At 40.1% G+C, this 27,007-nt stretch overlaps 1 protein-coding gene across 2 annotated transcripts in view; it reads left to right on the top strand.

Annotated features, from left to right (window-relative positions):
* The window catches only part of LOC124146039 (gamma-aminobutyric acid receptor alpha-like), a 96,222-nt gene that overhangs the window by 57,051 nt on the left and 12,164 nt on the right, over window positions 1-27,007 (top strand). Inside the window, exons 5-10 of one of the 2 annotated variants that reach the window (XM_046516090.2) lie at window positions 2,868-3,088; window positions 6,848-6,930; window positions 11,789-11,932; window positions 13,054-13,206; window positions 20,358-20,587; window positions 22,665-23,418. In XM_046516090.2, coding sequence (XP_046372046.1) covers window positions 2,868-3,088; window positions 6,848-6,930; window positions 11,789-11,932; window positions 13,054-13,206; window positions 20,358-20,587; window positions 22,665-22,946 — 1,113 coding nt within the window. In that variant the 3' untranslated portion in view covers window positions 22,947-23,418. Of the gene's footprint in view, window positions 1-2,867; window positions 3,089-6,847; window positions 6,931-11,788; window positions 11,933-13,053; window positions 13,207-20,357; window positions 20,588-22,664; window positions 23,419-27,007 lie in introns of those variants that run through there. The other variant, XM_048388113.1, reaches the window with a different exon arrangement.

Raw genomic sequence — 27,007 nt, 5'->3', positions numbered from 1 at the left:
ATTGGGTTTACGCTTGGATTATATATAGTATAAATAATCCTTACATCGGGTATAAATCGTTTTGATGCATCGGGTATAAATCGTTTTGATGGATATTTATATATTTGGATATATCATCATGGCGTTTGGTATATAACCACTACGTTGGGTATATATACCCGTTAAACTTATATACCATTGTTACACCGGGTATACACTCGTTAATGTGAGTAAGTAATCGTAAAAAGTTATACTTCCGATCTGTCTAATCATAACACGTTGACGTTTCCTTTGACGTGACTAACATGAATACCATAAATACCGTGAATACCATAAATACCGTGAATACAATTAATACCATGGTTACCAGGAATACCATAAATACCATGATTACAGTTAATACCATAAATACCGTTAATACCATGAATACCATGAATACCATAAATACCGTGAATACAGTTAGTCCCATGATTACTGTGAATACCATAAATACCGTGAATACTGTTAACACCATGAATACTGTGATACCATTAATACCGTGAATACAGTTAGTACCATGATTACTGTGAATACCAAAAATACTGTGAATGCATTGACAGGGTAATTACTAGACATTTAGCATTTCAAACGCCACGTTGGTTTGTGGATACATTTTAACTTGAATTACAATACTCGCCGAACGGAATATATGGAATTCCTTTCTCCCTGGCATTTAACTTTCACTAGCTTCATCAGTTTAAAACATTTACATCCCCTCACCCAAGGGTCTTTCCTTATGAATGCTTCAATAAGAAGCAGAAGATGTAATAAACTCCAAGTTAGGGGGAGGGGGGTGCTCTGATACTGATGAGTGATGAGCGGTGGGATAAACAGGGCCCTTGGGATGCTACAATGTATTATCAACAAACGGTCATTATAGGCAAGGCTGATGACACATGTGAACTATCGGTCTTAGATACTTACACAAATTGCATTCTGTCATTTCACTATACTTACCCAAGTTAGGATACAGCTGAGTGATGCCCCCATCCTTTAACTCTCCGTAGCCCCTCCCCAACAGGCGGACCATCTTGTAGTGATGTACTCAGCCATTGATTATCCAGCCTATTGTGATGAATGGACCGCTTCCGTGGTCAAGTGGTAGAGCGTCAGTCCGGAGAGAGAAGGTCCGGGGTTCGATCCCCGGCCGCGTCATACCAAAAGACGTTAAAAGGTGGTACTTGTTGTTAGCGCTCGGAATTAAGGGGCTAAAACAAGGACTGGTCGGCTCGGAGTCCGTATACTGTGTCTGAGTGAGGTATTCATGTTAAACTGCGGCATGGTATCTGACTGGGTTAGCACTATAAAATCGGCATTAGTCAGAACTAGTACAAGCAGCCACACACTCACACGTGCGTGCACGTCGCCGTATAAGTACACTAATCTTGAACGCGATGTTAACACCATTTCACCTCACCTTTTGTGATAAATGCCCTTGTCCTATTTGCTATTACTGTATTATCATCGTCAAATCGAAAAAAATAATTTCACTGGTGAGAGAAAGTCTGTAATTTCAAAGGAGCAAGGGAGCTGATGACGCCACATCCTAAACGAAGCTATAGCGGCGAATGGGTCCAGGGTATATATCAGAAAGGCATAGAAATATAATACCCTGGATAACCGAGGATGCATCGAGGAATCAATTCATTAGTTCTTAGGTCTGTAACACCCTTGTTTTTAACCACAGGCCATAGACTGATGGATATGTATGTACTCCGTGTCTCATTTAATAAGCGGGTGGTTGTTTGAGTTGTGTCACGTTGCATTATCACATTTTAAATTATTCGATCGATGGACCCGGTAGGAATTCACAGCAACGATGCGAGGCTTGACGAACTGTCGGTTGTACTGTCATAGTTCAATGTACCGTACATACACGCATACTCTTAACCTCCAACCACCCTTACAAACCACCCGCCCATCCTCTATACATACACGCATACCATTAACCTCCCACCACCCTTACAAACCACCTACCCTTCCTCTATACATCCACGCATACCCTTAACCTTCCAATACTCTTACAAAACCACCAGCCCATCATATATACATACACGCATACCCTTAACCTCCCACCACCATTACAAACCACCTGCCCATCCTCTATACATCCACACAAACCCTTAACCTCCCACCACCCTTACAAACCACCTGCCCATCCTCTACATCCACGCATACCCTTAACCTCCCACCACCCGTACAAACCGCCCGTCCATCCTCTATACATCCACGCATACCATTAACTCCCCAACACCCTTACAAACCGCCCGCCCATCCTCTATACATCCACGCATACCCTTAACCCCCCAACAACCTTACAAACCACCTGCCCATCCTCTGTACATCCACGCATACCATTAACCCCCCAACACCCTTATAGACCACCTGCCCATCCTCTATATACATCCACGCATACCCTCAACCTCCCAGCACCCCTACCATTAATCTACCCATCTTCCACATATCCCAGCACCCCGTCAACCACTCACCACCCTTACCAAATACCTGTCCATCCTCCATATACCCTCAACCACCCCCCACCCACCCAACCGCTCACCCGACCTTCCCACTCTTCATACATACACAGATAAATCCACCCATCCAGGCATTCATCCGCCAATCCCAATCCCAATCAGAGGATTCCTGGTTTGAGCTGTTTTTACGCTGCTTATGACAACTGGAACCTTTATCAATCTTTCTCAGAATATGTTTGCAGGAAAACGATGCCGTCAGCTGTCACCAGCTGAGGAGAGCTTAAATGTGATGTAACACGACTGGTGCTGTTCACGTGTGTGCTAAATGCAGCCTCCCTTGAAGCTATCGTTGAGATCGCTCCCCAACTGTTTCAGGTGTACACATTGGACTGCTATTTCCGCCAAACCTGGTATGATAAACGCCTGTCCATGAACATATCGCTGGAGCACCTCCCCCTGGGTATCACGATTCTAGAACGGATTTGGCATCCTGACACCGTCTTCTACAACGGCCAGAACTCCTACCTCCACACAATCACGACGCCCAACAAATTTGTCAGGATCAGTCCCAATGGAAACGTCCTCTACTCACAAAGGTAATTCTGAAGGCTAATGACAAATCTTGATCCTCACATGGTCCTGACAAGATGTATTACGCCTAAATTAAAGCTAGGGGATGAGATATGGCGAGGTTTTCCGCCTTCGAGAAGACTACATTAATATCACCAGTCACCAAAATTCAATAACTGTCCTGATGTTAAATCAAACATATTTGGGGCCCAGTCGTCTAAAACGCCGTATTTCGATGTACAGGGTTGCGTCACTTAGGACTTAGGACTTTTGACAAGAGTCCTCATACATCTAAGAAACAAAATATTAGATTAGTAAAGGATAGACGTATACTTGGAGGCGCGTCTGTTTGCCTTGATTTTAAGTCGAATATGTCTGTCTGGTTGCGACCTTCCTAATATATAATGTCTTATTATTGATTATATGTACAATTATAAGATGTATATGCCCATAAACATCCGTTGGAATCAATTACAATTAAGGCTAACCACCGAACACGTTCTTGCTTATTTCTCGCAAACCCATTTCCGAGAGTTAGAACCATTTTATGATTGGAAACCATCTGACGCTGAGAAAGTCGGTCACAGAGAGTCGTTCATATTATGCCTTCGTCATAGTCTCTGTTGACGCATGAACCTTTCTGACTGTGTGCTTCTATTTCTCAGATATTAGTTTATCCTAAGCATAGGTCAATGCCAAAAAGATAGATATATTAATACAACGGGTTGTCCGTTTCGTTTGATTCCCACTGTAAAAGCTAAGATAGTGAAAATCACATGAATGGTTCCGCAAAGACAGTGATGACACCAGGTGTTCGCGAGAAGGGTAAGCATGTACTACTCTATCGGAAGTGACTGAATTACCGGAAGTAACGAAATATTACATAGATTAGGCAATCTGACGTGTCGAATTCGAATGCGATATTCCTGTCGAAATGAGATCCCAGAGCAGGAAAAATCAGCTTTACAGACAATGAGAGATGAATGAATGAATGAATGAATGAATGAATGAATGGTAAAAATAGACGATAGATAAACTGACGTTCAAAAGAAACTTTACCAGAGTTTGAAATCACTCTTGCTCAAAAAACCCAAAACATACATGCATGAAGTAAAGTGTTTTGAAAATGACAATCATACCGCGACCGAGAATGACGTCAGAGCCCCCCAAAGTTGGGTGTGGTACAAAACTCGAGCTTTCAGAATCATGGACAATAAGCAGTGTACATAAACAATCGCTCACGTTCAATAACAAGTCATTAGTATCGTGTGTGACCACCAAATGCCTCAATACACGCAAAAACTCTTCGACGTCTGATGAGGTCACGTGGTATTTGACGCCATCTTCTCGGAGGGCCAAGATCAGTTCTTGTCGGTTGGCTTGAGAGTGTGGTCGTTGTCGAACGCGACGATCCATCAAGTCCCAGAGGTGTTCAATGGGGGACATGTCGGGTGAGCGTGCAGGCCACGGCAGGACGTTGACGTTGTTGGCTGCGAGGAAGTTAGTGACAATTCTGGCTGTATGGGCTCTAGCGTTGTCATGCTGATAAATGACACCACGTGGCTGCTGTAGGACATGGTAGGACAACTGGACGAAGAATGTTATCCATGTAACGCTGAGCTGTCAAGTTTCCGTCAACGATGACCAGCGGTGTCCTCTCCTGCCCACAGATCCCTCCCCACACCATGACACTCCCTCCACCATTTGGTAGGACCTCCTGCACGCAACATGCCGCCGTTCGTTCACCCCTTCGGCGGTAAACACGTTGTCTTCCATCAGCCCTAAACATACAGAATCGACTTTCGTCAGTGAAGACAACACTCTGCCAGTCACGTCGTTGCCTACGTCGTACAGTCCGGGCCCATCTCAATCGCAGACGACGATGTTGCTTTGTCAATAGCTGTCCTCTGTATGGTCTAAAAGCCCTGAGTCTCCTGGCCACTGTCTGTCGACTAACCCTGTGACCTAAGACATTTGTCGCCGATGACGTCACTGTCAGGAAGCGATTTCGGAGGTGCAAGGTACGCAAGTACCGGTCATCATGGGGCGTGGTCAACCTGGGTCTGCCTGTTCGTGGCCTGTCAGCGGTCCGCCCTGTCTGTCTGTAACGTTGCATCAAGTTGGTAACGGCAACACGGGAGCAACCGAAGGTTCGTGCAATATAGGCGTGGGTGGCTCCCATCTGTACCATACCCAAGTCTCGTTCACGTTGTTCGACTGTGAGTCGTGGCATTTCTTTTGTGTTTTTTTATCACTGTGGATGTCTGACTTGCCGTTGCAATCGTTTTATACCCTTACCCGCACGTGCATTTGCAGTTGTCCGCTGTGCACGTGTTTTTCACTTTTTCGCGTGTTATCTCGCAAACATGTAACAGACGATTAACATTTTCTGCATTCACTATTGTTGTATTTAGGTTATGTGTTTTAGATAGACTTCATCGAAATTTTTTTAATACTTTGTCTGATATTTATATTTTCAGTTGGTAAAGTTTCTTTTGGACGTCAGTTTATGTTTATAAATATACGAAATGACTGGTGGAATAGGTGGATTTATATACTGTGACCATTGTTTTTATTAATTGTCTGATCGATACATGGACAGGATCAACGTACAGGTACATACACAGGTAGATGCCTGTACTATGATAAAGATCAGCAGACCAGTACACGCTTCCAATTACAGCGTCGGTGCCTCATGATCACGACGTGCCATCATGTCCATCCATCATTATGGAAGGAAAGACTTGAAATTATTATACACATGATTTCTGAGTGCGTGATTCTCACATGAAACAACGTCAACTCCGTTTAAGACTTTGTGTAATGCGATTCTTAACAGCAGGATCAGTTGATTAAACAGACACGTTTGCTGTGGGATCTGGAGAAAGATGTCTTCATTTTCAATACAATTTTCAGTTGACACTAATTTTGAATGGCACTGACATGCTATCTGGCGCGTGTCACACTGGTGGCGTGAATGGACGTCTCACCTTGTGTGCAGTAGGAATCACCCAATTCCAGATATATCACAATGCATTTGCTAAGTTTGCCTTGGGAAACAATTGACGAAAATTGTGTAATTTAGAACAGAACGTTAGAAAACGACATCCGACTAATAACTGCATATCAATTACCTTCACGTCAAAAGGTCAAGATCTTGATTTACCCCTCAGCTTGTGTCTCCACAGGCGGACCTAATGTGTTTTTGTAGTTATGTTTTCCACGGGTACCTGGACCCTAGTTGGGTTGAACATAATTAAGTGTTGAATTAAACCATATTACATTTACTCGCTGTTCAGAAGGCGGTATCGTTCTTGGAATACATCCCTGTTCACTGATAGCAATATGCTACAAGAAAGGAAAATTACCACAAATATCTATTCTTATAAATACATTTTCGCAGTTGAAAATGGCTAAGTTGAACCGTATCTTAAAGTGAGTGAATGCTGTTTAACGCCGACCCTATCACAACTATATCACTGCGTCTTTTAGCTAGTCGAGTCTGGATCAGACAAACCAGTGGTTGACAGTATGAACAACCATACCACAATATGACAGGCAACCAACAAGTAGCCCAGTCAGACCATCCAATATCTTGTCCGTGCGACCTATTATAAATCGGATTGAAGAAACTTCATGGTAGAGGCAACACCAAGTGGTAATAGCTTCATTTAAAGTATTTAGTAATATACAAAACCGACTAAAAGTAACCGATGACTAAATGGTGTTAAACGTTGTCAGTGTAGATGAAACCTGAAGGGGTCTGGTTGATTGTTTCTGTACAGGCTGACGATCCGGGCAAGCTGTGTGATGGACCTGAAGACATTCCCTCTGGATATTCAGAGCTGTCCACTGTTCTTTGGTAGCTGTAAGTATATCATGATCTGGCTAGCACTGCACTCTACTTCTCTACTGTTGGAAGTATATGAGCCTAATAGTGGCTTTTCGTTTTAAATGTTGTAAGAATATATGTAAGTCTTAAGCCTACAACTGTCCCTCGTTTGCAACAGTTGTATGTGTGTAAGGCTACAACTGTCCCGCGACTTCAACAGTTGTAAGCGTATAAGTTTACAATTGTTCCTCGCCTTCAACAGCTGTAAGTGTGTAGGCCTACAATTGTCCCTCGCCTTCAACAGTTGTAATTGTGCAGACCTACAATTGTTCCTCGCCTTCAACAGCTGTAAGTGTGCAGACCTACAATTGTTCCTTGCCTTCAACAGTTGTAATTGTGCAGACCTACAATTGTTCCTCGCCTTCAACAGCTGTAAGTGTGCAGACCTACAATTGTTCCTTGCCTTCAACAGTTGTAATTGTGCAGACCTACAATTGTTCCTTGCCTTCAACAGTTGTAATTGTGCAGACCTACAATTGTCCCTCGCCTTCAACAGTTGTAATTGTGCAGACCTACAATTGTTCCTTGCCTTCAACAGTTGTAAGTGTGTTAGCCTACAATTGTTCCTCGCCTTCAACAGCTGTAAGTGTGTAGGCCTACAATTGTCCCTTGCCTTCAACAGTTGTAAGCGTATAAGTTTACAATTGTCCCTCGCCTTCAACAGTTGTAAGTGTGTAGGCCTACAATTGTCCCTTGCCTTCAACAGTTGTGTGTTAGCCTACAAATGTCCCTCGTCTACAACAGTTTTACGTTTGTAGGTATATAAGTGTACACCTGTCCCTTGTTTGCAACAATTGATAGTGTTACGTATACAAGTGTCGCTCGTCTTCAGTTGTGATACTTACATTTGTTAGCCGTCAGCTGTCCCTAGCGTTCAAATGTTAAATGTATAAGTATGTAACCCCTCAGCTGTCCCTCGCGTTCAAATGTTACATGTATAAGTATGTAACCCCTCAGCTGTCCCTCGTGTTCAAATGTTACATGCATAAGTATGTAACCCCTCAGCTGTCCCTCGCGTTCAAATGTTACATGTATAAGTATGTAACCCCTCAGCTGTCCCTCGCGTTCAAATGTTACATGTATAAGTATGTAACCCCTCAGCTGTCCCTCGCGTTCAAATGTTACATGTATAAGTATGTAACCCTCAGCTGTCCCTCGTGTTCAAATGTTAAATGTATAAGTATGTAACCCTCAGCTGTCCCTCGTGTTCAAATGTTACATGTATAAGTATGTAACCCTCAGCTGTCCCTCGTGTTCAAATGTTAAATGTATAAGTATGTAACCCCTCAGCTGTCCCTAGCGTTCAAATGCTACATGTATAAGTATGTAACCCCTCAGCTGTCCCTCGTGTTCAAATGTTACATGTATAAGTATGTAACCCCTCAGCTGTCCCTCGCTTTCAAATGTTACATGTATAAGTATGTAACCCTCAGCTGTCCCTAGCGTTCAAATGTTACATGTATAAGTATGTAACCCCTCAGCTGTCCCTCGTGTTCAAATGTTACATGTATAAGTATGTAACCCCTCAGCTGCCCCTCGTGTTCAAATGTTACATGTATAAGTATGTAACCCCTCAGCTGCCCCTCGTGTTCAAATGTTACATGTATAAGTATGTAACCCCTCAGCTGTCCCTCGCGTTCAAATGTTACATGTATAAGTATGTAACCCCTCAGCTGCCCCTCGTGTTCAAATGTTACATGTATAAGTATGTAACCCCTCAGCTGTCCCTCGCGTTCAAATGTTACATGTATAAGTATGTAACCCCTCAGCTGTCCCTCGCGTTCAAATGTTACATGTATAAGTATGTAACCCCTCATCTGTCCCTCGCTTTCAAATGTTACATGTATAAGTATGTAACCCCTCAGCTGTCCCTCGCGTTCAAATGTTACATGTATAAGTATGTAACCCCTCAGCTGTCCCTCGCGTTCAAATGTTACATGTATAAGTATGTAACCCCTCAGCTGCCCCTCGTGTTCAAATGTTACATGTATAAGTATGTAACCCCTCAGCTGTCCCTCGCGTTCAAATGTTACATGTATAAGTATGTAACCCCTCAGCTGTCCCTCGCGTTCAAATGTTACATGTATAAGTATGTAACCCCTCAGCTGCCCCTCGCTTTCAAATGTTACATGTATAAGTATGTAACCCCTCAGCTGTCCCTCGCGTTCGAATGTTACATGTATAAGTATGTAACCCCTCAGCTGTCCCTAGCTTTCAAATGTTACATGTATAAGTATGTAACCCCTCAGCTGTCCCTCGCGTTCAAATGTTACATGTATAAGTATGTAACCCCTCAGCTGTCCCTCGCGTTCAAATGTTACATGTATAAGTATGTAACCCCTCAGCTGTCCCTCGTGTTCAAATGTTACATGTATAAGTATGTAATCTCTCATCTGTCCCTCGCTTTCAAATGTTACATGTATAAGTATGTAACCCCTCAGCTGTCCCTCGTCCCCCATTCCTAAAGTGTCAATGGTACGTGTCTTACGTCAAACCTACAGTGATTACGTGTTGAAGCTGTCAAAGATAATTTGCGGACAACGAGAACACATGAACATGTTCGCGTAAAATGTGTCGAGAACAATGTTTTATGCATTTGAAGTAAAGGGCACCCTTTTCACTTTTACGTTGTGTGATCTAAGTAACAAAAACGCGTAAATTATTGATGTTTCGTTTGTCAAGGCCGACCGCAGTAGAAACGGGCAGAGATACCATTGGCATTTTACGATGATTGCGGATTATAAACTCTGCCATATAACGTTTTATGCATACAACTGAATGTACGAATATATCGTTCCGTAAATAAAACTATTCTTACTGCGCGTCTCATATTAATTCAGTTTCCCACACCTTACGACTATGAACACTAGTGATACAATCAACATCTTCATCGGGATAGTTCGATTTTCACTTAAGGTGCCCAGAACATGAGAATTTAAAACTCAGGAAACACAGGGTGATGATTTATGACCGTTTGGTTTTATTTGTGAGGATATATACTGACCTCCAAAAGAAACGAGAATCTCATAAAACTTCTATTCAAAACACAAATGAGACAACTTTCATTGATCAAAGACATCGCTCAAATGAAAACAATACAAGTTTACATGAGTTTAAATACCCGTACTTTGATCAAGTATTTCCGTTGTTCACTCGCATGTTATAGTCGTCGTAAAAGACGTTTTACTGGTACGATAAGTGTAGCCATTACTTCTGTTTATGAGCTGCTGTCGGTAATGCTTACAACATGAAATCGTGGCAAGTGGTGCTTACATAATATGTAGAAAAGATATTTCGTGTGTTTGATTGTCTTATTGAAGTTGAAACTCAACAGTTTCCAATGGGACTGCACTTTATGTGCAGAGTTGCGTCCCTTATTTTTCCGGATCGCTTGTCTGTCATATTACATATCTGATCCTCGGCCTGTCAGAAGCATACCTGTGGTCGCTTTTATATAATGGATACTGTTATCTAGCCGATAAACCAATCTGATAAACTTGGTATCAAGATCACATGGCAGGAACTACTTTCAGTCTCCATACATCAGTTCAGTGTCTGCTTGCTCAATATATTGTAGACTAAAGCTGTTTAAAATATAAATATGTTTAGATAGGGTTATTCCGAGGTGTGGGTGATTATGTAGACAAACATAGCTGCAAATTTCCTTTAGCGCTATCTGATAAATGGGGCGGTTCATTATTCATTTTTTAAGTTACTTCATTGAGAGAAATAGCTACTCAAACATAAATTATTGTAAGAATGATATGTGATGATGATATTATTACCCTCGTGTGTTTCCGTATCGTAACCAGCAAATATTAGGCTGGCTGGTTTGTTGTTTTACGCCGCACTTTGCAATATTCCAGCAATATGACGGCGGTCTGTATCCAGCGGTCAGACAATCCAGTGATTGATATCATGAGCATCGATCCACGCAATTGGGATCGATGACATGTTTCAAACCAAGTCAGCGAGCCTGACCACCCGATCCCGTTTGTCGCCTCTTACGACAAGCATAGTCGCCTTTTATGACAAGAATGGGTTGCTCAAGGACTACTCTTTCCCGGATCTTCACGGGTCAGCAAATATTAGGAATAAAGCATCGGTATTATGCTCACCAAAGGCTTTCATAAAATTATTTTTCCTAATATATAATAATTACGATTCAAAAACACGCTCAGCTAATGATCTTTATTTATCGCTGTGATTTTAACATTCGTCTAACGTCTGACATGTCGTGATATACATGTAAACTGGTGGTCAAAAGAAAGTCAAAATTAAAATAAATGTTGTTAAATTTGGTTTTGTAGAGTTTACCATCAGTCATTCTTACAACATTTTGTAAAAGGTAATCTGTTACGTTAATGGGTACACTGGGGTAAGAAATAAATTTACAGACACATGATCCCTACCATGTTTGAAATGTAAATTTGTGACGAAAAAACCCGCAAATATATTAGTTTTCAAAAGTCAGATGTATAAGATACTCATAATCAGTTGTGTATTATACGAACATTTAAAAAAATCTAAAAGTATTAATTCAAACTATATTTTATAAATTATAATTATGTAGAGGTATAATTTGAGTGCTAAATAAGCGCTAGCATACTTATTTTTTAATATAATATCGCTAACCTAAGATATTTTTAATTGAAAATCAACCATATGATAAAATCAACAACTGAGAGGTATAGTCTCTTTTGCTCCTCAGTTTTCAACTCCAACTTAAATGAAAGTGAGTTGATGTGTTTAAATCATAACTATATTTATGATTGTTTGGTAATGTGCTGACATTTTGTGGCGTTGAAGTAGCAATAATATTTTGTATTTTCAGTTGCGTATTCTACTGAAGACGTTGTGTATCAGTGGCGTTATGGTAAAGATGGAAAGTCGGTGGAGTTTGGGAAAGATATCTGGTTATCCCAGTTTGATCTTATTGGGAGTCCATTGTCCAACTATACAGGCAATATCAAAGGAGGTAGGTACATGTATACAGAACATCTACATTAAAGAACTGCATCAACAGGCTATCTTGATCATGGCTGATTTGCATAAGCAAAGTCAACTTTGATAAAATGAATACTTATGACCTGAAAGAGGTTAAGAGTAACAACTTTTTTAGTTATTTATTAATAAGGAAAATGTGTTCAGTACAGGCCAAGGTATGGGCCCTTTATGGCCACAGAATGTGCACAATGTTAGAATTGAGCAACACTTTGTTTCAACTTGTTATGAAAGTTATCAGATGTGTTCATGTGAATGAGAACTAGACTGTCTTCATGTCAACAAATGCATGACTTGTACAACACTAAATGCAGAGGTAAGGATGTAATGTGTTTAAAAGAAGGCTGATTCTAGAAGTTTTGAGAAATCATTACATGAGGAAGTCTTTGACCCAATGTGTTTTGCATAGGACAAAAATAGATACACACAGTACAATCATGTGGTAAACATTAATCTTGGGTCTTACTTCTATTTTCATTTGAAGATCAACGAAACCCCTGCTTTCTTAATTGAATTCCACTTTAGTCATGCTTTTGTATTTGGTCATGCAAGAAGTTCAAACACTTGAAAGTGTAAGAGAGGCAAAAAGGCTAGTAGTCAGCTATGTCTGATAATTTTTATACTAATATTTCAAACTTTCCGCAACCTTATTATTTGACTTTTCCAGTGGGTCAAAAGGGGCACTTAGCCTTCCCCATTCTTTGTTCCTGTCTTGCAGTTATGACTGTCGGAGTCTAGTTTCAGCTGTAGTTTCTGTAGATTAAGTATATATATGATACATAAAGAGTTTGGTGCTGTGACTCAAACAAACAAATATCCATAAAAAATATATTTGTCTGCCATGAACCGAATCAATGGTCATTTACAGATGTAATACACTACAGGACGTCACAGTCGTCTATGGATTTTATTCCTTATTCCTACAATGCAACGTTTCGATGCCGGTGTCAGTACACTCATCAAGAAAGACCGGTACTGAAATGTCGCATTGATAGCATAAAACATTAAAATCCATGTCAGTCTGTATTGATGCTGCAGCTTCCAAAGGCCATATGATTAACTACATGTAATGAATACGTACATGTTCTCTTCCAGCTCCCCATACGATTCTAAAGGTAAAGTTCCACCTGTACCGCCACGCTGGATACTTCATCATACAGGTGTACGTGCCATGTGCCTTACTCGTCATCCTGTCCTGGGTGGCTTTCTGGATCAACAGAGAGGCCACGGCCGACAGAATCGCCCTAGGTGAGACAGGATCGACACAGTCTTACTTCTTGGCTTATAAGGCAACTTACCAGCGTTAATTGTACAACTAGATGCACTATCATCTTGTGTGTGCACCTGTCATAGCCAAACTAGGTGTACTGTCATCATGGCAAGGCAGCCTTCCATAGCAATATAAGGTGCACTATCATCATGGCATGCACGCCTTTCATAGCATAACTAGGTGCACTGTTATCATGGGCAAGGCAGCCTTCCATAGCAATATAAGGTGCACTATCATCATGGCATGCACGCCTTTCATAGCTTAACTAAGTGCACTGTTATCATGGGCAAGGCAGCCTTCCATAGCAATATAAGGTGCACTATCATCATGGCATGCACGCCTTTCATAGCTTAACTAAGTGCACTGTTATCATGGGCAAGGCAGCCTTCCATAGCAATATAAGGTGCACTATCATCATGGCATGCACGCCTTTCATAGCTTAACTAAGTGCACTGTTATCATGGGCAAGGCAGCCTTCCATAGCAATATAAGGTGCACTATCATCATGGCATGCACGCCTTTCATAGCTTAACTAAGTGCACTGTTATCATGGGCAAGGCAGCCTTCCATAGCAATATAAGGTGCACTATCATCATGGCATGCACGCCTTTCATAGCATAACTAAGTGCACTGTTATCATGGGCAAGGCAGCCTTCCATAGCAATATAAGGTGCACTATCATCATGGCATGCACGCCTTTCATAGCATAACCAGGTTTATTGTCATCATGGGCAAGGCAGCCTTCCATAGCAATATAAGGTGCACTATCATCATGGCATGCACGCCTTTCATAGCATAACTAGGTGTATTGTCATCATGGGCAAGGCAGCCTTCCATAGCAATATAAGGTGCACTTTCATCATGGCATGCACGCCTTTCATAGCATAACTAGGTGTATTGTCATCATGGGCAAGACAACATTCCATAGTAATACATGGTGCACTTTCATCATGGCATGCACGCCTTTCATAGCAGAACTAGGTGCACTGTTATCACGGGCAAGACAGCATTCTATAGTAATATATGGTGCACTTTCATCATGGCATGCACGCCTTTCATAGCAGAACTAGGTGCACTGTTATCATGGGCAAGACAGCATTCCATAGTAATACATGGTGCACTTTAATCATGGCATGCACGCCTTTCATAGCAGAACTAGGTGCACTGTTATCATAGGCTTTACAGCATTCCATAGTAATACATGGTGCACTATCATCATGGCATGCATGCCTTTCATAGCAGAACTAGGTGCACTGTTATCATGGGCAAGACAGCATTCCAAAGTAATGCATGGTGCACTTTCATAATGGCATGCACGCCTTTCATAGCAGAACTAGGTGCACTGTTATCATGGGCAAGACAGCATTCCATAGTAATACATGGTGCACTTTCATCATAGGTTTCACAACCTTTTTAGCAATATAAGGTGCATTGTCATCATGATGTACACAGCCTTCCATTGCAAAATTAGGTGCACTGTCATGATTAGCAACACAGTCTTTCATAGCAATACAAGGTACACTGACATATTGATTTGTACAGTGTTCCACATCAGAGCTTCGTGTACCGCCTTCATGGGCTCCATAGCTAAACTAGGTCATCATTGGCAGCACAGCGTTACATTGCAAGGTGCACTGACATCCTGTCTTGAACAGCCTCCGACTGCAATACTAGGCGCACTTCCATCATGGCTTAGACAGTCTTCCAAAGTAACAATAAATGCACTGTTACCTTGGCTTAGACAGCCTTTCATAATAATAATAAATGGAAAAAAAGTAATCTTATAGACATGTTGAGGACATTCCCAAATTTGACGCATCAGTGACAAAAATGATATCAGATGCAATCTCCTGTTTGGACAGATGCCGTATGTTCCCGTGTTGTTTCAGGTTAACACTTGACTTGACTTTGCATGTGTTTGTAACGGGTGCCATCGGTGGGGCAGGATATGCCCACTTTTTCACGAACACCTGGTATCACTATTTGATAGTGATTCATAAACACATGTGCATGATATGGTCGGAATCATACAATCAATTTTGGCAGATATTTTTTTTATGGCTATGGGAAGGGTTTTGTCGCTTTTATTTGCATAGCCTTAAATACCAAAGTGCATGGTTATCGTGATATACACAGCCTTCCGTTGCAGAACTAGGTGCACCTTCACCATAGCTTGCACAGCCTTCCATTGGAAAAATAGGTGCACTGTTATCGTGGCTTGCACAGCCTTCCATTGGAAAAATAGATGCACTGTTATCGTGGCTTGCACAGCCTTCCATTGGAAAAATAGATGCACTTTTATAGTGGCTTGCACAGCCTTCCATAGCACAACTAGGTGCACTGTCATCACGGCTTACACAGCCTTCCATAGAAGAGCTAGATGCATTATCATTCACGGTTAGTAAATCCTTCATACCAGAGTTTAATGCAATTATCGATTGAAAACTTTAACGTCCGTCTCGGGATAAGAAGCATCAATTCACTTATCAAGTATTGCTTCAGCAAGAAAAGCGAAGCTAGATGCATTGTGAATAAAGGTCACAACAAACTACCAAGGGTGTTATTAATTAAACCCTACAGTTTCACATATCGATATCAATAAACATGTACAATACCAATAAAGAGATCAAATTGTTACTACAGAACTACATAAGTTTGCAAAGTATTCTCTACGCAATCATATTAAACAGTCCAGATTTCCAGAACGATATATAACTTAACACTATAGAAAAGAGAAGTAGTTCAGACGCTATAATTCTAAAATATAATACGTTGTCCAAACAGAGTCATATTAAGACGCTCTGTGACAGCATTCTTATTGAACAAACACGTGGGACATCATCGCTCTGTTAATTATAACAAGTACGTAAATTTAAGTGGCTGCAGTTGGCACTACATGATACATCGGGCTGATTACTCAAACAGTGTATTCATACGCGGATTCTAAACCTTTTTTCATTGAGTGAAACTACATCTGTAACATTAATGGTTGTAAGAATGACACTCAATGATCAAGATATTATTACGCGTGTGTGTTTCCGTATAGTAAATAGGGGCCACGGGTGGCCCAGTCGTCTAAGGCGCCGCGATTTGCTGTGCAGAGTTGCGTCCCTTAGGCACGCCGGAACCCTATGATTGTGGGTTCGAATCCCGGTTCGCCCCGATTATGTTTGTAGGTTTGTCAGCACCATTCCCGTGCTCGTGGGTTTCACCGAAGGGGTAAACGTCTGCATCACTTCGGGCTTTCCTCCCACATTAAGCTGACACGCCGTGATATGACTGGAATACAGTTAAAAGCGGCGTTAAACCCAACTCACTCACTCACGTATAGTAAATATCATATATTGGGAACAAAAAAGTCAAGTACGAATTTTACGATATGGAGACACACGAGGGAAGTAAATTCAATAGGTAAGCTACCCTGTTCGAGTTGTGGGTAAAAGCGGCTGTGAACGTGTGACATGTTGTGACAAGTGTTTCAATAGCTTCTGCAGTTTCACCCCTTCTTGGTGTAAAAGCATAAAGACCCGATAACTGTCCATGCAGATGTAGCCATTGCGCACGGCGGTCGTTTTCGGCTTAACATAATTAGTAATTAGTAAATTATGTAAATTATGATAATATTTATGATAATAGTTATGTAAATTATCTTGCAAAGCCTTCCATTGGAATAGATTAAATCGTTTTCGTTGTACATGAATTCGACTTTTTTTTACTCGTCAAAAACAGGTTTATCTCATCGAGATGAAACGAGACGAGACGACACGACACGACACGATACAACACATGACATGACACGACCTGAGAGGACATGACATGACATAGACATGTCATTCGTTTATCGTCACTTTGCAGAGATAACCTGAAAGCATATTTCACTGATACAATGTACTTATAAAGATTTATTTTTAAGTGACGACATAAATGGTCAGTTTCTTTGGCATATATACCGTTTAGATACATTGAGGGGATAGTTACTCAGATAATAGATTAGCCGTTTCTCGGTGTGTATGTGTGTGTGTGTATGTATGTATGTATGTATATGTGTGTGTGTGTGTGTGTTTGTGTGTTTGTGTGTGTTTGTTTGTGTTTGTGTTTGTGTGTGTGTGTGTGTGTGTGTGTGTGTGTGTGTGTGTGTGTGTGTGTGTGTGTGTGTGTGTGTGTGTGTGTGTGTGTGTGTGTGTGTGAAGAATAGAGCAACGTTTTATGCTCCTACTACTCTTACATGTTTTATGTACAAGTAAATGAAATATCACGGCAAGTTACTTTCACCTTATAGACGTCTTGTTCATTTGTTATTTGACGCCGCACTCAGCAATATTACAGCAATATGACAGCGGTCTGCAAATAATATCCGACTAGACTAGACAGTCTAGTGATTGATATTGTGAGCAACGATCCACGGCTTACGATGACATGCATCAACCAAGCCAGCGAGCCTGACTTCCCGATCCATTTAGTCGCCTCTTACGACAAGCATAGATTGCCGGGGATCAATTCTAACCCGGAATCCCAACGGAGCGTCGTTTCAATAGGCAATTAGGATAGGCATATGTGATAGAGACGCTGCTGAAGAAAGTTACGAGGATAGTTACATTAGTCCAGTGTCCCGTTAGAAGTTTATTATTACGAAGGAAGTTATTAAACTGATGATAGATAATGCTTTTGGCATAATATTATGTTTGATACAGCTCAAGTAGGTTAAAACGCAGTAATACAGATAGAGTGACTGGAGGTTATTAGGATTGTTATGGTGGTAGAGTGTCCGCTTTGGAACTTTATGAATACATATACATATTCAGTTATATTGGTAGACCCATTGTCATAAGGTGTGTCCACTTGAGTAGGTACATTTGTTATCTCATTGCGACAGAGAGGTTTAGTAAGCCCCCAAATATATCTTTATTAAATAATATTTGTTTCCATTTGAAGTCGTCACAGATCGCTTTCATACTGACGTTAAGATGTCTTTTAAACGATCTGTTCTAGTGTAGACTACGTGTTATGTGGGTTAATAAATATATTAGTACTAATTCGATATTGATCCACACTGTGGCGTCCAATACACCCAGCCATACAGCACTCTGAAGTAGCCACTGCAGTGGCGTAGACACCATGTTGAGTTCGCTTTCCTTGTTTACGTTATCACATTGAACGATTCTGGGGCACCAGGACGACGTGTACATCCACGAAAGTGTTTGATCTACCTACAATAACATTACAGGCAGTGGAAGAACATGCACCTACACGCAGAATATGACAGGCATCCAGCAATGAGTAGACAGCTAGAACCGAAATAATTGAAAAGAAGACGCATGGGCGATTAGACATGATTTTCATTTAAATCGTTCAGACAAGTTACGAGACGATGATGGAACAATATAAATACTAGACGCCAGATCTCATGCCATACCGCATAGTCCCCTGATTGATATAGCAACACCGTAACCTTAAGCGTTTAACACAGTACGAGCGAGCACTCTTCTCTAGTTATGGCTAAGTCTTGCAGTTAAATTCTTCTTGGCAAATACAAATTATTGGCGTTGGATAATTTCTCTGGGAGCGGATATGGTTAAAGCTAGCTGCCTTGATTGCATCCTCTGGGCGTAATATAACGTTTAATTTGGCTCGGTGGGTCGGGAGGGGGCAAAGGCATTGGAAGCAAGGAGAGGGATGTCACTTGTAAAGTGAGCGAAACATATTTCATGTAACAGCACAGAGGCTGTATCTGATCTGTGAGGACTTGTAGGCGATGGGAGGAGGGGGTGAAGCTGATGTACGACGCCGGGGGCTGATGGTCAGACGATGGTGTCGCCCCGGGCGTATAAATCAAGGCAATGATAAAAACTATCCCGCTAAGGTGACACAATATTGACTATAAAGAAAAGAGGAGCTTGTACATAGTTAGTAGTCTGATTTAATCTCTCTATCATTCCGTTAATGGTAATAGTTTGTGGTTTTTGAGGTCGCTGATTGACTGTGTATAATGGTTGCTACACACGTACGAACGGATGTTGTGTATGCGGGATGATGATGCGATGAACGCAGAATGGGCCAAAGTTGTATGAAGATTTTAATGGAGGCTTCCTCCACCGCCTATATCCGTTTTCGGTTCACGTGTTGACGCGCCAGAGAGTGCTCTGAGTGAAAGAGAGACATTGCCTCCATGTGATAAGGTTTATCACGAACCGAATGGTTGATATACATTATAAAATGCCGATCCTGGTTCCCTTCTAAGGTTAAACATGTTAAACGAGCGCCGCCTTCGTCATATCATAACTGAATACGATCCGGTCCTTTCAGTTTAAACAAGGCCTGAAGTATTGTATTTCACCCTGAAATTATAGGATTCTTTCAGGTGACTGTAGACGCAGTTATGTAACGTAGGACACACACATGGCTTTGTCATTTAAATAAATAAAAAGAACATACCAACAACTGAATCCATGTAAATAAAAATTTACACATCTAAGCATATGCTGACCCATAATAAATGCATATAGAAAATGCTTACATTACAAAGGATAATGGGTAATTATTACATTATTAATAATGCTAAATGCACATTGAATAATCATAACATAACTAAAATAAACACATTGGACAATGATTTCATAAGCTATGATAAATACCCATTTCATAATGATTACGTAACATATACGAAACCCCCTATCATCAAAGATATATGCACACAATATGATAAAATATAAAAAGTGATAAATGCACACTAGACGATGATTACACGTTAAAAAGTGAACAGAAATAATGATAAATGCACCCGAGGTGATAAAACATAACAAACGATAATGCAGACTTCAAACTTATGATATAAAGTATAATAAAAAATAAAGAAATGATTAATCCATACTAGATTATAAAAAATAAAAAAGGATAAATGTACTCCAGAGAGAGGTAAAACATGATTAATGTTCTGTTTTATGTCTTGTGATGAATGTCCTTGTCTGCAACTGTGCACTGTGATAGCTTTGTCCAGCAGGTGTGTGTACACAGACAATGTGTTTTCAGGCGAATCGCTGTGATGGTTGCAATGTTGCAGTGTGTTTTCTTGCGGATCGCTGTTGGTTATTTCACTAATACACATACCGACAATGTTGCAATGTGTTTTCAGGAACGCTAACCGTTTTGACCATGACGATTTGCGGGATTGAGAACAAGACTGATTTCCCTAAGATATCCTATATCACGGCCATTGACCTCTATATCGGCGTCTGTTTTGCCTTTGTTTTGGCCACCATACTAGAGTTCGCCTTTGTCCATTACTTTACCAAATACGGCACCGGGGAACCTCTACTGTACGAGTCAAGCGACGAGGAGGACGATGACAGTGTATTCGATGAGGTAATTATTGAAATATGTATTTATGAATATACTGAACCAATAGTCCGATCAGTTAGCGGAAATAGAGAAAACACGTTTCATAAATACACGTGTAATTACCCATTGTTGGTTAGGGCCGTAGGGTAGCCAAGATGTTAAATCGAACACCTGAGTTCGATGGCCACATTGGTTTATTTATAATCCTATTCGGAGTTCCCCGAGGTAATATAGCCTTATTGTTGCTAAAAGCCGCGAAGAACCATACTCACTCACATGAGCGGTTACTTTAACGAATTATGTCATGAAACGTCTCGCGAAAGCTTTAAATATAGCTCCTGTCAGAAATGAACTTTTGTTTATCATTTTGCTGATGTATAAAATAAATATGTGTTAATATATTATAACGGTCTCTCCTTTTCTATTATAATATTTAAAATCTTGATTACAAACTCACATACACAACAACGCAACATGTCTCTACTGCTGTCTCATCACCGTACCATTTTTTAACAATAGCGGGACTACCGTAGTAAATGTTGCGGTTATGCTGCTGACTTCGCTAAAAAGACGTCCACGTTGTAGTGTATGTCAGTTAAATCAATAATGTGTTTACATAGATATAAAATATGAAAATGCTTTTGAAAACATCAATCGTTCTTTTAATCGAACGAGTGTGAATTGACTGTACGTGAATTAAATGCAAAGGTAATTCAAATACACTAATGTGATTAATGTGTGTCTCATATAATACCATATTCTTTATTGAAACGGTTTTCTTTTTAACCAACCTAAGTCTTTTGAAATTCCACTCTTAATCCACTTTGTCAATATTATCACACGGCATAAGAAATACATGCCTGAAAGAGAGCCTATTTGATATCAAAGACAGCTATCAGACACGCCAAATTCAAGTACAATGCCCTTCGCGTAATGTATTGATTCGTCATTAGGAAACCATTCTCTATTCTGCAAACTAGAAATGAAGGTTTTGTATCGCAATAGGTTTCATCTGTGCGGCAATGGCAACACAAGGTTACCATTATGCTTAACGAATTAAGATGTCTTAGATTTGATTAAACATGTAAATAGTCTCACGGCCTGATATGTGGTCGAGACGATCTTAATGAAGTTGATATTAAAAAGCAATTCCACATTTCCCAAAGTGATTAAGCGTGATGTCGTTGACGTAACACGATTCGTATTTGTGCATAAATACTTGAAATTGTGGATAATAATTATGATTAAAATCTTACTCAATACTAGTGGCGCCAACGGTTTCTTTGGGATTGTTCTCCTTGGCTAATAGACCAAGTCAAGTGACATCTTACATTTTGAGGAAGAAGGAAATAGCGATCAGTTAGTGCAATAGAGTCACAAGCTGAGTCCCAATAGAGTCACAAGCTGAGTCACAATAGAGTCACAAGCTGTCCCAATAGAGTCACAAGCTGAGTCCCAATAGAGTCACAAGCTGAGTCACAATAGAGTCAGAAGCTGAGTCACAATAGAGTCAGAAGCTGAGTCACAATAGAGTCAGAAGTGACACCTACTATGCCGAAACCGCGGCTTTATCAAAGCTATCAAATGTAATCGTATCCCAATAATTTGTCATTCTTCAAATGTCCTTAAACGTCATAAATGTTTCCAAGTTAATCTGACACATAACAGATGTATTGACGTTTTCACAAGAAGTAACTTAGAAATAGACAAAGTACACCATCAGGTTTGTAATGAAACGGTTCAACAAACAAATAATCATTGTATTATGAAAATGTACAATTGATAATAACTAGACTTTGACGGGGGTCGATTCCCGGATTTATAAATGGATGAAAGATAACCACAGCGAACCTCCGTAACCTAAAGTAATGCAGAACTACCAAAAATACATCAAAATGTCCGTAGTTTCGTGAAGCAGGGGCGTCGATATTAGGATTATTTCGGTAGCATAGTGATACAATATAACGGGCAAAAGGAGTACGAGTTGAACATTACTTATTTGTTATGCCTAGTCATTCGAAGGAAGGTCTCTATCCCAACAATCAGTTTCACAATGACATATTAAAGTATGTTTTACATTGTGACTTTACTACTTTCGCAGACGGAGGAACGCCACGACCTTGAATCCAATGGCGTGGACGGTACGCACATGCACAAGATAGTTGCAGATCGCAGCATCAGGGAGACCATTGTGACCAAGCTGTGTGATTGTATTCACTGTCTGACACAAACAAAGCGATACTACGGCTTCAAGAAGAAGGCTGATGATGGTTACATTAACAGTGTCAGTCAAATTGATAGAACGTCTAGAGTTGTGTTTCCGGTGACGTTTTTCATCTTCAATGTAGTGTACTGGGTGTCCTACTCTCGTTGGAAGATGTGACGTTTTGGAGAGATTTGTCCTTGTGATATACCTTTATTCGCTTTGGAAGGGTTCAATGGAGCGGCCACGACGTAGAGAAAACGTGGTTCGCAGACTTGTTGCTGTTGCTTTTATGATTGAAATATTCATACATTAACAGAGGTTCTGGTATTCAAGGAACTTCATATCTACTCAACAGCTGTATGAGAAGACATGTGAACAGACAAATATGTTCATATTATTCATGATTGAAAGTGATTTTTGTATTCATTAATTGGTGTAAATAGTGTGACTTGCGTTGTCTTGAATGGAAGAATATAGGAAATCATATGCCCTAGGCTTGCTACACAAACATGTTCAAGAAAATGAAATATCAAATCACGTTACTTTCATCTCATAGTTTTGTTTGTTTGTTTGTTGTTTAACGCCGCATTCAGCAATGCTGCAGCTATATGACGGCGGTCTGTAAATAAGCGAGTCTGAACCGGACAATACAGTGATTGACACCATGAGCATCTATGTACGCAATTGGGATGCACTTATAGAAGTAGATCATTCACCGTTTTCAAAGGATATTGACTGAATCAAAAGTGACGCATCACAAATAGGAGTTCCAGCACTTTCACTGTGTCAAGGTGACAGTATAACACCGACCTTGTGGCTAGTAACGAGTGTCCGTTTACATGATTATCCGTACTGTTCACAGTAGGGTAATTCTATATAATTGAAAGGGCACATGATCGGTGAACGTGTAAATAAGAGGTCTCATCTTAAATTTCATATTGAGTGAATGACATTTCTCCAATGCATTAACCGTAAAATCGTTTGACCAGTGTGTCAGCTGGTTTAGTTGTCTCCAAAAAACGACCCACGTTGGCTATTTTCAGGGCGTAGTCCTGGTCCAGGGTCCTTCAGATCCAGAACCCTCATTGTATATAGTACTCAAAACGAAACTTGCATCTACATTTCAGTTATCATTGTTGGATATGCTATGATTGTAATTCTGTACAGACAATGAAGAGAAAGAAGTCCTTGTACTAAGCCACTGACCCAGATACAATACATACATTTGGAAAAGAGTGATACATGAAAAGTATGTATTGAAATACTGTACAGACAATGCATATGACCCGACAAAAAAAGGTTACCCTGAGAATAATGTTGCTTGTTCAGTCTGTCTATATCACTCGCGTCTGTTTGTTTGTTTTTTGTTTGTTTGTTGTTTAACGCCACAATCAGCAATATTCCAGCTATATGACGACGGTCTGTAAATAATCGAGTCTGGACCAGACAAGCATAGACGCCTTTTACTGCAAGTACTCGCGTCTGTAACGATGTAGAGCTATGTATATACACGCACTGTATTATTATCAGATGAACTATTCCCCTTTCATCTTACAACCCTAATATGTAAAAAACATGGATTGTGTATCGTCCGAATGAGGGATCTATGGTTATAGCAAGCTATGACTCTATATATAATCTTACTTTTTGGGGTCCCGACCACGAGAAATAAATGTGCACCGTTCTTTATTCAGTTTTTGTATTTGATTAAGATCATAACAAAATGGAAAATGGTAACGTTTTAAAAATATCAATTGATAATCGTTGTTTATTATTTTGTTGGTTATTAATATATAGGCGTGTCTTGAGGCATCCTTGTATGCGTTTTTTCAGACCAATGTGTATGAACGACTGTCGAAGGATTAATGTGTCCGTGTTGCAAAGAAAACTTGAATAAGACGAATTACCTGGTTCCGGTTGGGGAGGCCATGCTAAGTCGTTCCTCTAACACCCGGTGTCATCAGTGTGCCTTTTCCGCTGATCCTTGAGTGTAGGTTTCTGAAATTGTTCATTATTTTGAGATACGAGTAAAAACTATGAATATGACTCATTTACATGATCGATGTATATTACATGGCTATGTATACATAGTTTGGTCTGATGTAACGTTCTTACATTTGGAATATGCTATGTTTGAAAGTAGGCGCGCAGGAATATAATTCAAACACTGTAATGTACAGTTTTATGTTAACTGTGGTTCAGACACCACTCATGTGAACGTTTTATATGAAGACGAAATTGTAATTTGCTATTTGTGATTATACTGATTCTTACACATACACGTATAAGTACAGTTAACTACGATTATAACGAACACGCTTTTAACGCAATGACGGATATAACGAACTTATTTTTTTGGTCGCGACCATATGCTGTATATATGCTTACAACGTACTACGGTTAAGACGAACTAAAATCAGTTATCCATTTGAGTTCGTTATGACCGTAGATTACTTTAGTACAGAGTGTTCGGACACAGCATTTCGCTGGTTGGGGTCATCTGACAGTTGATTTAAAGGTCTCTGTGTAATGGATGTTTTCTGGCACAAGAGACAGAGTACGTAAATATGATGTTATTTTTTCACAATTGAAAAAAAAGGTTAACATGTTGGATTCCAAGACAGTGGACAGTTAACATGGATTTGACATGACAGTTAACCTTACCAATATGACACAAAACGTCAACTGCAGAGATTAACCAGTCTTGAATACTTTGGGCTTAAAAGGCAAAATAGTGGTGAATATACGAATGGATCACTGGAAATAACTGATGACAGCAGGTCTTCGCGAAAAGGTAATCGGTAGCACTCGCCACTCCTACAAGTTGCGTAAAAAGTATGCTTTTGTTGCCTGATTCCACACGGCTATACTCCTGCCACACGATAGCACCTGTAAACAATCGAATCTTGACTAGACAATCAAGTGATGGACCAGAAAATCCAGTGACACGAAAGCTGACTTTGTTGAAACTGAAAACGATATGCTAATTTTGAATTACATCTGCTGTGTACAAGTACAAGGGGGACAGTGTTAGTGTCTTTGGCTTTAAAGATAGAAACACAGTGAAACAGATGCCTCTTTCTCCAGTTCGTACATGTGTTGGACACCATGCGGATAACATGATTAGGAGATCTTCATACACTGCTTAAGTTTTCCTTCTCATAACCAGAAAGGACTGATGCTTCCATAGCCTTTTTTCCTCAACTTACAGCAAATTACATTGTATAACAATGACTGTAACCAAATCTTGGGTTAGTTCTTAATGTGTTACTTGTGTCATGGGGGCAGAAAAAACGTAAATAAAAGAACAACTTCTGGAAACCAATCGGAACGTATTGCCTTATTTCCATTTGCTTTAAGGATTAACGCGACCCAAATACAATTACAACCGATGATAAGGGCATTTTAATGGAAAGAAATATAGCGTTAATTGTATTATACTGAATGAAAATTAAATTACCAGAGCGAAAAGTGCTTGGCTGATTTTTAAACTTTTGAATGTGATGTAATAAATCCTGCAAAGAGGGCTGTGATTTGATTATTTTCGTCTATACACTGCAGACAACATTTCAGTAGATCAAATTCTATGTGAATCAAATGATGACATGATTTAAAACTTGAAACTACAGCAATACTGATGACTTATGTCTGTGTATTTAAGTAAGAAGAAAAATTGACAACCGGTGCTATTACGAGATGTGGTATTATTCTTATGATTACGTGATCCTTTCAAGCAAAGACATCTGAACATTTTGATACATGATGGAAAATAAATGCCGACTTTGTAATGTTCCATCATCAAAACTAAAGATTTGATTATATCTTTCATTTGTATGCGGCATCAGTGACAAAAATGGTGTCCGATACAATTCCCTTAGTTTGGTTTGTATCATATCATTCCGGCTTTTTTTCGGATAACAATTGACTTGCCTATGCATGTGTTTGTGACGGGTGCCACCGGTGGGGCAGGATACCCTCACCTTTTCGCGGACACCTGGTATCATCACAATTGATAGTGACATGCTCATGATTTAACCGGAATCGTACAACCGGATGTTTGGCACAGATTTCTTATGAAATATGACAAGGGTTTTGTCGCTTTTATTTATTATTATTGGGATGTGAAAATAAACCTGAACCAACATTATGATTTCCTTTCTTCTGTGTTGATTGATATCAGCTAGGTTGAATCAAAATGCATTATTTTATATTCGTTGTCAATATAATCTACCTAATTG

The sequence above is a fragment of the Haliotis rufescens genome, unplaced genomic scaffold (assembly GCF_023055435.1).
Source record: "Haliotis rufescens isolate VD_foot unplaced genomic scaffold, xgHalRufe1.0.p SCAF_7, whole genome shotgun sequence".
NCBI lineage: Eukaryota > Metazoa > Mollusca > Gastropoda > Lepetellida > Haliotidae > Haliotis > Haliotis rufescens.
This window is presented reverse-complemented; position numbering and strand designations above follow the sequence as displayed.